Source organism: Bos taurus, chromosome 2, assembly GCF_002263795.3.
Source record: "Bos taurus isolate L1 Dominette 01449 registration number 42190680 breed Hereford chromosome 2, ARS-UCD2.0, whole genome shotgun sequence".
NCBI classification, from domain to species: domain Eukaryota; kingdom Metazoa; phylum Chordata; class Mammalia; order Artiodactyla; family Bovidae; genus Bos; species Bos taurus.
This window is the reverse complement of record NC_037329.1, coordinates 44,445,478-44,457,800: the sequence shown is the minus strand read 5'-3', so window position 1 is coordinate 44,457,800 and position 12,323 is coordinate 44,445,478. Positions and strand designations below refer to the sequence as shown.

Sequence of the window (12,323 nt, the reverse complement as noted above, 5' to 3'; positions counted from 1 at the left end):
TATTATATGAACAGACTGTGTATCTTAAAAATAAGGTATATACAAACAGTCTACCAACCCTTCTCCTCTTCTAGACTTATCTTCAGCTCTAACCATTACTGGATTTTACAGTGCCCAACTGATAAAGCAGATCATTGTCATTTTAACTTTTTATTTTATCTTGGACTATAGCCAATTAACAATGTTGTGATAATTTCAGGTGGACAGTAAAGGGAATCAGTCATACATACACATACTGGGGCTGTTCATTTTTAATATTTTTATATTGTTGTCTTTTTCAACAAAATGGATTTGAACTTGGGTTTTTATGTTCAATAAAGATGACCTTCATTCAGGAAACAGTGCTTTGCACTGATTTCCCAGTAGAGCTATTTGAACAGATTCATTTCTGTCCTCTCACCTGCCACATCACTCACCCCACCTCGTCAGTCACATGTACACATATCTATGGTGCTGATTTAACTCAAGGGACAAAGATAACTAACCCACACATAATCTCAAATGCTGGGAAACTTTACCTAATTAAAAGGGAAAAACTCAACTGACAGTATGTTCAGTCTCTTTATATACATAATCAAAGCGGCCTTGAGCTGTGTGTCTTCTAATGCCAGGCCAGTTTTCACTTATCTAGTGTATTTGAAAAACAGTGGATTAGACAAGCTCTTAATATTCCACTATTAGAAATTCCTGTGAAGACTTAGGGAGCCATCTTTTCAGTTTTGCTGTCTGCAAATGATGGTTTCTGGAGTCAAAACCTGAGTAAAAAGTGGTGGAGGTTAGGGAGAGAAGTTGTGAAATTCAGGACATTTCCCTTCTGTCCAGCAGCAGGCTTGAAGAGCATAAGGGTAGGGCACCAAGCGGCTCCAGCTCCTAGTCTTCCCCTTTCAGTCTCCTTCTGCCGCCACCAGAATCACAACAAAACGTCTACAATGTACTTTTTGCCCACACAAAGGCACAGGCTCCTGGAGTTTCAAGGAAATGAGGATTTCCCTGCCCACTGAACTAGTCCACAGGCTCCCCAAATTGACACATATCATACTCAGAGACACTAATGCCTTCCTGTTAGACAGCTCCAGGGAAACTGCTACCCCATAACCTTCAAGTATTTGCAAAGTTCTATTTGCATTTAGTCATTGTAGAAGGAGAAAAATTTCATCCCTCTTGCAGCTCAGGTTAAAAAAACCCACTTTTGACAAGAATATACTTACATCACTCAGGGCATCTCCTGCCGCCTTCAGCTGCCTGAGCAGTGGGTTTTCTGAAGCAGGAAGTACATTATAATCTGCTTTTCCTTTATTCTTTTCATAGTCTTGTTTGTATTTTACCTGTGGGAGTGAAATAAAGTGATAAAGTAACGCTCTATGTTACTTTTGTTCTCCTTCTCTTTTACACGTATTATGACATCGCTCCAGGAATCAATTTTCTCTTCAGAAAACTGGCAGCTTGACATTTTGTAAACAAAATATTCATAGTAACTCATAACAGCAGTGGAGAAACTGCATACATTTTCAGGATATCTTTTCTTCCATCATTTATTCATTCAAAAGTATCCATAGGGCATTGATTATGCACCTGGTCCCGGGACAGATTCAAGAAACAGTAACACATGTTCCCTACCCTCAGAGAGGGAGGGAGGAAGGGAGGAGGGGAGGAGGGTGAGGGGAGGTGGGGGAGGGAGAGAGGGGGGAGAGAGAGAGGGAGGGAGGGAGAAATAATAGAAGAAAGATATACATCATAATAATGACAGTGCATCATGTCCTGGATACCTGCTGCTCCAGAACCCTCATTCAGCTCTTATCCTCCAGCTGCCTATCTGCCAACACATGTTTAAAGAAAAAGCTAGAAGCATCATCAATCTAGCCTTCTATGCCTCATCTGTGACTATGTGTGTGAGCACATGTATACTTAATGTAGGCATGGGAGGAGGAGGAAGGGGTAGGGGCTAGATATATGGTGACAGCCTCATCTTTTCTTCTGCCCTCCCTACTTTTCACCTTTAATTCCAGCTCCAACAGAAGCTTTAAGTAAGGGCACAAAAGCCCCCCTCAGGAGCATATCCAAAGGGAAGAAGAAAAAAAGAAACAGATCCTAACCTTGACCATGAGCACCAGTGCCATTTATTTCTTCAAGCAAAATAATTTTAGAATATAGACATGTTCTGGAAATCCTAGATAATCTGCCAATATTTAAGAACCTCAGAAAACAATTGGCTCAGTCTTCAAAGGTGGGAGATACACAACTGAAACACAGATGTACCACCCCTACAGCCCACGCTGGGGACTCACAGAGGATGTTCTTCAGAAGTGGAGGATGTAGACAACCTCTTATAGAATTATCTATTTCCATGACCAATGGAAACAACTAGAAAGGAAATTCCACAGACCTATTATCCCTCTACCTGCATCTGGGATTCACAGCTTCCTCTCTTATTTCAGGGAAAGTCATCCCTTGCTCCTAAGCACCGGGTCCCTGCCCCTTTCTCCTACTCTAGGACAATGCTCCAGCCACTCTCCCTCCCCTCCTCAACATGATCTCATTTTCCCTCTACACTTGATTTTTCTTCTATCAGCCTAGAAACATGGCATTTTTGCCTCTTACCTAAAAAAATTCCCTCTTCACCTACTTATCCATTAGCTACTACCCCTTTCTCTTCTTTTTTCTCAGGAGTCAAGTACACTCATATTATTCTATTTCTCTCTTCTCATTCACTCACAAACCCTTTCTAAACACTCAACCAAAGTGCTCTTATTAAGTTCACCAGACACCATTCATTGATAAACCCACTTCAGAAACATTTGACACAATTACTCCCTCCCTTCCCCTTTCACCAGCTTCCCAAAACATCAATCACTCTTACCTAACTCTGCTTCTACCCCATCTTACTGATGTCTTCACAAGGAAGCACTCCAGAATCCAATCCTTAGAGTTTTCTCTCTACACTTGCTCCCTTGATGGCCTCCAGTCTTATGACATTAAATATGATTCATATGCTACTGATGCCCAAATTTATACAAACTTTCCAGATATCTCCCCTGAAATGGCATACTCATATAATAAACTGCCTACTTGACATTTACATTTCTTAAAGGCATCTCAAAATTTACATGTCTGAAGTTGAGCTCATGTTTCCCCTCCAATAAGAAATTACCTATCCTTCCACCATCTTTCCTATCTTGACAAAGGGAAACCCTATCCATCTAGTTGCTTAGACCAAAACTTTTCTCATATCCCATATTCAACTCCTCAGCAAATCAGGTCAGCTCTAATTTTGAAATACTTCTCATCACTTTCCAGGCTACTCTCCTGGTCCAAAACATCACTGTCTTGCACCCGGATCCTGAAATAGTCTCCTAAGTGACATGATCTTCCTACTTTCACTCCTCCTGCAGAGCCAGGCTGCAAATCTGATTGGCTTTGAAGTTATTGCTCTTTCTAGTGCTTTAGAACACCTGTTACAGTTTGGTTGCTAAGTTGTGTCCGACACTTTGCAACCCTATGGGGCCCCTTGTAGCCCACCAGCCTCCTCTGTCCATGGATTTCCCAGGAAAGAATACTGGAGTGGGTTGCCATTTCCTCCTCCAGGGGATATTCCCAACCCAGGGGCTCTTCTCAACCCAGGGATCAAACCCGTATCTCCTTCATTGCAGGCAGATTCTTTACCTGTGAGCCACCAGGGAAGCCCCCTTTAGAATGCCTAGGAGTAGACTAGTTACCAGAGTCACTCTATAGACTATATGAGCAAATCCATGGATTCATGCATCTTGTCTGTGACCAGATTTTCACTAGTTAATAAGAAAATAGAAAAACAATGGTAGTTGCAAGTGTGAGAGTGAGTGTCTGTATTCAAAGAACGCTGCCAGTTACCTTTTCTTGAGAAGTTCTTTTGTCCTTTCTACTTCTGGGTATCAAAAGGTCCTTTAGTCTATGAAATGCTGAAGATGGTAGCTTAGTATTGTGAATTCTCCTACACGGCAATTTTTTTTAAAAAAATTGGTAGCCCTATTGTAATCCCCAAATATTTTCTTACTGTTCCCGTAAGAAACTTTTCCCCCCATTATGTACAAAAGCAAGAGTTGTAAGAAATTCCCCCACACTGAGACTATATCAAGATCAATGAGAAAATGTCCCCATACCTTGCTAGCTGCCACCCCAGCTTGTTTATTCACTTTGTACTCTGGGGTTTCGGTCTGCATGAAGTAGATCTGGTCTTTCATATGCTCAAAGTCTTCCTGGTATTTTTTCTGTAAGACATGAAATATGCTGGAGAACTGCTGTGGGAACAATTAGGCAAAAGTCTTATATGGGAGGACAGAGGCCACTTGGAGACATCACCCAAAGCCATGCTCCTCTTAGCTTCTGTGGGTCAGATTACAGTTATAGAATATGGTGCTATCACAAAAGCCATTAGCAGCTTAACAGAAACTTGGAGCAGTTATAATAGGTTGGAAGACAACCTCAAAGAAGGAGCTCTCAAAGGCCAGAGGCAGAGAACTTAAGAAAAAAGAAAAAGAGGTTTTTTATGTTTTCCAGGGAGGGGATCTGGGAAGAGATTAATCAGTTTCATAAATGTACCGCTCGAGTGCCCAGACACAGAACAAAAAGGGCCTCTTTCATCTGTACTCACCATGAAACCATATTGTTCCAATGAAAAATGAGGCAAGAGTAATGGAATCCAATCAAAACAATGCTTTGCAAAAGGAAGGAAAGATGGTGGAATTTCTTTCTAAATAGGGACCCTACACAGGTCTTGCCCCCAGAAAGAGTTGTCTGGATTGAAACGTTCTGGTACCATTTCAGGAGCAGCAAATGGCTAGACGTCATACAGGAAAGAATCAACCTCTCAACCCAAGGACATCCAGCTTGGATGGACATCCCTTCCTACTTACTGTGCTGATGTTATTAGAGTTCATTCTGGCAGTTGCAATTTCAAAGCAAGGTGTCTCACTCCATTTGCCTTTGACTTTATTTTCATAGTCTTCCTTGTATTTTTGCTAGGATGGAAAAAAAATAAAGAAAATAAGACAAGCAAAATCTGGAAATTGACAAATAAGGCAGCCAATTAGGTGGTAGTGGTCAGCTTTAAAAAATATCTTGACCAGGCCCTTCCTGGGTACTTAATAGATGTCTTCAAATCTTCTGGTATAGTGTTACTTATCCCACAAAAAAAGTTGGATGCAGGGGATAGAGGTATCAGTCTCCCCTTTGCTGAGTTTAAGGACTTAGTTCACAGAGAACTCACAGATGGTCCCTGGTGTTTGAGGGAAGAGAGAGTCAGAAACATCTTCCTTCTGTAATTCATGATTATTGATATAATAAAATCACTCAACCCCAGATTTTCATGCCCGATGAACTTAGCCATTAATTTCTGAGCTTTACTGAAACTCCTAGTTATCCAGACAGCAACACTACAACAAAATTTGGCTTGTAGGCCAATGAATAAGACTTAACGAAATTTTAATGAGAACTGGCAAGCAATAAAAAAATTAAACTGCTATCCCATATTAACTCCCAAACACCACACTACCTGAATCCTATACTGTGAGGCTCCTTGGTGAGAGGAATTATATGTTCTTCATTTTTGTATCCTCAAAATCTAACACAAAATGCAGCATGCAGAAGTTACCTCACAAATGTTTGTTTGACTACACTAAATTGAACCTAGTCCATGATTTTTTGACTACTTTGGCTTGAATGTTCTTGAAATGGAATTAATCCAGCCAACCCCAAGTTTGGGACATGAGTCAGAGATGGGTTAGAGCAATTTCCCCACCTTGGCTGATAGAATGTGTCAACAGACATAACCAGTGGGTCTCAGGTGTTTGCATACCCCCGCCATACTCTTCAAAAAAAAAAAAAGAAGAAAGTGGTTTTCTGGTATGCCTTTAAAGAACAAGTACCAAGGGTGAGAAAGATGCAGAGCCAGTGAATTTAAGTTTAAGGAAATCTAGCCCTCTCTCTAATGCCCTATATCCTTTCTTCTCAAAGGTTAACTTTCTAGATCCTAGTTTCTCCTTTCAGTTGCAGACCTAGCATCAGCTGGAAATTCCAACCTGAAATCTTGTATCTTTCTTATTGTGAGTCTAGAAGGAAGCAGAGAAGCTCAAGGACTTCAAGAAGCTCAGTGTTGCTCACAGAACTCCACCTGCAGGAGTCGTAGTGTGCATGGTGGACACAAACAGCCCTGCCTGCCTACACATCTCTACAGAAGGCACTGAGCCAGGAGGAGGTGCTGGCATGACTTGATGACTCTGGGCAAAGACATAGGTGAGAGAATGGATTCTGAAAGTTATGATACAGAAGGCTGGTAAACAGAATGGAACAGCAATATAACAATTCCAGATATGTGTTCATTATGTTAACATATGAACTGGAGGCTATAAGACCTGGTAAGACTGGGGTGAATAATTATCACCATGGTGGATAATCTGATGACCTTCATCCATAGCCCTCCTTCCCTTGGCTAATACTATTATTCCACAAAGCAACCCAGCCCTAGCAATGCTTTCAAAGTACTCAATAATGTCTCTGCATCCAATCGAATGTTGCAATCCAATAGGCATATATTGCAAGCCATCATGGTAAATTTTCTAGTAGCCATACTTTAAAGTATAAAAAAGGAACAGGTTGGAAATTAATTTTAATGACCAGCAAGGATCTACTTTATAGCACATGGAACTCTGCTTAATGTTATGTGGCAGCCTGAAGGGAGGAAAGTTTGGGGAAGAATGGAAACATGTATATGTATGGTTGAGTCCCTTTGCTGTCCACCTGAAATTGTCATAACATTGTTAATTGGCCATACTCCAATACAAAATAAAAAGTTTAATAAAAATATGTTATTTTACTTTATACAATAGATGCCCAATAGTATCAGTTCACAATAATCAATATAAAATAATTAGTGAACTATTTTACATTCCTTTTGTCACATTTCCTCAATAGGCACATGTGACTGGTAGCTGCTAAGAGTGCAGTCTAGACTAAGCGGCAAGCCTACATTAGCAGAGAGATTGGTTATAGAGGAGTCCAAAATAGATTTTTAAAAATAATTTTTAAGTACTCACTCTGTATACTCAAATGAGGTAGAAGAATCCTGCATTAGTAAGATTTCTTTTAAAATATGCCTTTAATAAAAATGTAAAATAGATTTTTCTTTCTAAATGAATACTTTAAAGCAATTTTTTATTTTTCTTCCAAAAAAGAATTAAGTTGTCCTTCTCTCCAATCTCATTTACAATATCAACACTTTCAAGAGGCCAACTCTTTGTCAATAGTTCGCTCTAAAGTTAATTTCTGCTTAGCCCTGCCTGGGCAAAATTTCAGGCTCATGGTATTCCTATCAGTGAAAATTTACTGTACTTACTAGATCTTTTATCCCAAATAGTCCTTGTTCACACCAGTAGGTAATCTACAATATCAGACACTAAAAAATATTGCTGAATAGACTTCATCATCCATAGTTTTCTTCCTTCTCCTTTACTAAAGACGTACCTTCCCCCAAAATACTTAAACAAGACAGAAATCTTGAGGTCCAACCAAAACTCAAGCAGAACAAACTAACAGTCAACTCCACAAAGGGCAAAGGAAAGTATTTAAAAGCAGTAGTATCCCAAGAGAAAGTGGCCTGATTTGGTCCAAATTAAAATAGGAATTTAGCATGGATCTATTCATCAGTTGAACATCTGTCTCTCTGCATTCCCTGTCAGGGCTGCATTCCTCAGAGCTAGTTTACCAGACTAAATATAGACAGACTAAGCTGTCTGCCAGGCCTAGGAAATTATGAGGTGCACTGCTCAGGGCTGTCTAACCAAGCTGCCTATGAGAGACCACTTGTACATTGTTATTTTCTCCAAGTCTGATTCTGAGCATAATACTCTACAGGGTCTGCGCTGAATTAAAACAATCAGAGTCTTTGTGGAAATCTGCGGTTACTTGGTTACTGTTAGTATTCTTCTCATAAGTCAGAATGTCAAAGGACATCAGGATGTGGATTCTGTTCTCAAAACACACTTTCCCATTTATCAATCACTGAGTCATCCAGCTGACCAAGCATTTATTAACATGGTTCCATGGTGTTAATGGATGTGTTGTAGAGTTTTCAGGGACATAGGCAAAATACTCCTAGTGTTTGTGTTGCGTTTTTAGGTTTATCTTAATTACTTTCTCTGATGGTTGGATTATTCAGTAGCAGTTTTCAAGGGAGACAGTGTCTCAGCCTTATTTACTTACCTTGCTCACTTGATTGGTTACTTTCTTGGCAAATTCTATATCTGGAGGATCTGGCAGAGATGTGAATTGAGTTTGCTGTTCAGCAAGACCTTTTTTGTAGGCAATCTGACAAAATAAAAGACAGGAATGCTCATGAATCTATTTCCCACATTCCATTTACTGGCATTAAAAAAAAATACTGTTTTCCCCTTTATTTGAAGTCTTACATTTGAGTGCACCATAATTTATCCTTTTGGATGTTAGAGGCCCTTACTCTCAGCTTTACTGGTGATTTCAATTTCTTTGCATCTTCCTTCTCTAATACTATTGGCCTTAGTTCCATCCCCTTCCATTCGTTTCCACACCATGATTTACAACTAATATTCTCTTAACCAGCATCCTCAACTCCTTGTTGACAACAGCATTCTCTTGTCTTTACATCACACCTGCTCACAAACTCTCCACGCTCTGGATCAAGTCAACCACACACCCCGGCTGTCCTTAATATCCAGGATACTGAGTGCTGCTGAGGAAAATCACACAACTCTATGGATTCCGTCAGGATAGCACCATGCGGCTGCTGCTTAGTTGCTCAATCATGTCCGACTCTTTGCGACCCCATGGACCACAGCCTGCCAGGCTCCTCTGTCCATGGGGATTCTCCAGGCAAGAATACTAGAGTGGGTTGCCATGCCATCCATCAGATAAGCAGGGTTAAAAAGGACACCCGAAGAAGGTGCAGAGGTGGGAGAAACAGCCTCTTGAACCCAAACCATTAGCTTGAAACTTCTGTGTCTGCTCCATGGTGCGTCCTGTGAACAGCAACTTGCTTGGCGCTCCGTGCCGAGTACTGTACGTTTACGGCACCCAATTGCCACTTTGCCTTTACTGAAGCTTGAACATCCCATTTTGTGCCTCTGGTCAGTCGCTGCTCCCAGTGGCTCATCTAAAACCCCAACAGCTTCCAACCAACTCCATACTCCTCTCAGCTTCCTGTTTCATAAAGACAGGCTGTACACTTCTGTCTTTCCTATCCCTGCTTCCTTCATCGGCTGCATGGTTTGGAGGGAACACCCCTGGCAGAGCTCAAGTCCTGCACTCAGGGTGCTGCTCCCTTTGATAGCCCTGAATTTTCCCTCTCTCAGTTACCCTTTTTTTGGTTACAGCTTCAACAGCTCTCTTACCACGTCTATTCATTATGCATCCCTTTGGCTCCTGCTCTTTTTTTTTTCTCCCTTCACTACTGACTCCTCTTTTTCTTCCACCAGTCTTGACCCCTACTTCCAACAATAAGAACTATTCACTGATCCCCAGACACATGAAGTCCTTTCACTGAACCTCAGACATGCTGTTCCCTTTCCCTGGAAGCCCCAACTCCACCCTCTCCCCATCTGCCTGCCAACTGCTACTCATTCTCCACATCCCAAGACAGGTACAATTTCCCCTCTTGAGTCTTTGTCTTGATGACCTTCTCCTGGAATCTCACTCCACTACCCTTACCTCCTTTAAAAAAAAAAAAAAAATCAGATGACAAATCAGATGACACTGTACCTGGTTTACATGTCTGTGAGCTCATGCCAGTGAAGTCTGGCATGGCAGAAAACACCCCTCTCATTTGGGAACCCTCTTCCCTGCCGAGTACCTGACTGGAGCAAGGGTTCAATAATTGACTTCTGAGTGTGTCAGAATTGACACACTGAGGCCATCGGGGGAGGTTGGAAAAGGAGAATTTTCCTCCCAATTCTTCTACTACTCAGCCGTGAGACTTCTATAAGTGATTTCTCCTTCCATGTGGCTGTATCTTTTTTTTATAAAGAGGTCGTTTATTTCCAAAGTCACAATCATCTTCATACTTTAACCAAGTCTGTGTGTGCTTAGTCACTAAGTTGTGTCCAACTCTTTGAGACCCCATGGGCTGTAGCCTGCCAGGTTCCTCTGTCCATGGGATTTTTTTAGGCAAGAATACTGGAGTGGGTTGCCCTTTCCTTCTCCAGGGGTCCTTCATGGCCCAGGGATGAAACCCGTGTCTCCTGCATAGCAGGTGAATTATTTACCCATTGAGCCATAATCTAACTATATCTTATTCTAATAATATCTACTTAATGCCTATTAGAAATGCTTTCACAAATTAAATCAATTGGGGCACAAAAGACAGATTTTAAAGTATTTTTGTATTATTAATAATTCCATGGCTTACTTTCTTTTAAATAAGGGAAGACTTACTTTAGGCATAGGGCAACCTGTATTTTCTGTGACTGGCTAAGCCCTTAAGGAGGAAGCAACATTCTACTAGGAGGAATGCTTATTAAGTATGACAGCCTGTCAAGAGTTTTCTGAGAATTCAGATCTAGAAGTCCTAGTTTCTCAAGAACCTTTGCTCAGAATTCTGTCTAGTTAGAATTCAGTACTCTGGATCAACTTAAAGACTCTTGGTTTTTGCAAAGTATTTTGTCGCTACTTAGTTGGGTTAGGAGGGACAAAAGGAGAGGGAATCTCTGAAACCAAACCCTTAGCTCAAAATCCACAAGCTTAGCCAGTGGCATGTTCGGTGGACAACAGCTTGCTTGGGGCTCTGTGCCTAATAATTGTAGATGTCCGTGGTGCTGACAGCAGTATTAATAGGCATGCTGGTAACCTAATACTTGGTCTAGCACAAAAATAAAAGCCATAAGTCAACTGCCAAGTCTTTCTGAGGCAAGAAAAAGAAGACTCTACTTCATTATTATATGTCCCTCTTTATTATGTCCTCTATTGAGGTATATTAAAAAAAATGCAGTCAACTCTGATTGTTCAAAGGCCATAGCACTAGGGTGGCATGGAGGTGACCCTTCATCTCTCCTTTTTATGGGTAAGAGGAGACATCTGGTGATTAAATGCCTTCTTGGAAACCTCTCCCTAGGTTTACATGACATAGTATTTCCAGGTTCCCCTTCAACTTCTCTGGTCATTGGTTCTGTCTTCTCCTGGCCCCTACCCAGGTGTCCTAAGAGTAGGTATCCTCCAGAACTCTGCCCTTGGCCATCCGCCGTTTGCCTCCTTCATATATTCTCATGTCTGAAGTTGTCACATTTTAAAAATTATTTGACTCTCAAATATTAATCTCTTGTACTGATCTCACACCTGTGCAAATGCCTTGACCTGAATGTTTCTTCCATTATATCGACTCTTTCTTTTTTCACTAAAGTATTGTTATCACCTGTACCCCTGTTCGCCTAGACTACCAGGACTTTGTCACAAACTCATGGATATTTCCTTTCTCACCTTTGTCTCCAATATCTAAATGTCATTAACACTTTAAAACATTTATTAACATCAGATTCCTTTCTTCCTCTCCTTTGTCTCCATCATCCCGATTTGTCTATATTACTAAAATAGTATTCTATAAATCATGATGTTTTCTAGTCTCAATCTACCATATGGTCCATCAAAATTTCTTCAGATTCTACTTTTATCATGTTATTTTTCTCACCAAAATCTTATGATATGGTAGGCAATGAGAGACATCATATCAAAGTTATTTTGTCTGATTTTCAAGGTCCTGCTACCTGTTTCTTACAAGTGCCTGCCTAACTCAGCACCCAGAGCATTCATTTTTCTTTTTTTAAATTATTTTAATCAAAGTATAGTTGATTTACAATGTTGTGCCAAATTCTGCTGTATAGCAAAGTTACCCAGTTATGCACATATATACATTCTTTTCCATTATGGTTTATCACAAGAAGCATTCAATCTCTTTGTCCCCTAAAACTCCAGACTCACATCATGTATGTCCCTTTGTCCAGCACTCTCTCTCCACAAAATGCCTTTAATGTTCATCACTACTTATTCCCTCTGGATCTCCACTTCCACACAGCTTTCTCTCATTAGTCACATATTCCTGTCTTAGCAAATACCACACTGTAGAGCTTGTGGGTTTTTTAAAAACTTTTCTCTTGTTGTTAGTATATATCACTTTCATCTTACCAGCCTGATTTTAAATTCTCAGGAGAAAGGATGAAAATTTCTTGTGGTACTTTTTCATCCTGGCAGGTATGCATGCATAATGGTCTTCTAATTAAAAAATTATTGATCATTTGATAAAGGCCACACAACAACACTGTTTATTCATGAGATAC

General features: G+C 40.5%; 1 protein-coding gene across 19 annotated transcripts in view; it reads right to left on the bottom strand.

Annotated features, from left to right (window-relative positions):
• Positions 1 to 12,323, bottom strand: part of NEB (nebulin) — a 219,190-nt gene that overhangs the window by 194,441 nt on the left and 12,426 nt on the right. For all 19 annotated transcript variants that reach the window (XM_024980659.2, XM_024980560.2, XM_024980573.2 and 16 more), the window contains exons 10-13: positions 8,230 to 8,334; positions 4,887 to 4,991; positions 4,134 to 4,241; positions 1,209 to 1,325 (exon numbers count right to left, since the gene is read on the bottom strand). In XM_024980659.2, the coding sequence (XP_024836427.1) occupies positions 1,209 to 1,325; positions 4,134 to 4,241; positions 4,887 to 4,991; positions 8,230 to 8,334 (435 nt within the window). The remainder of the gene's footprint in view (positions 1 to 1,208; positions 1,326 to 4,133; positions 4,242 to 4,886; positions 4,992 to 8,229; positions 8,335 to 12,323) is intronic.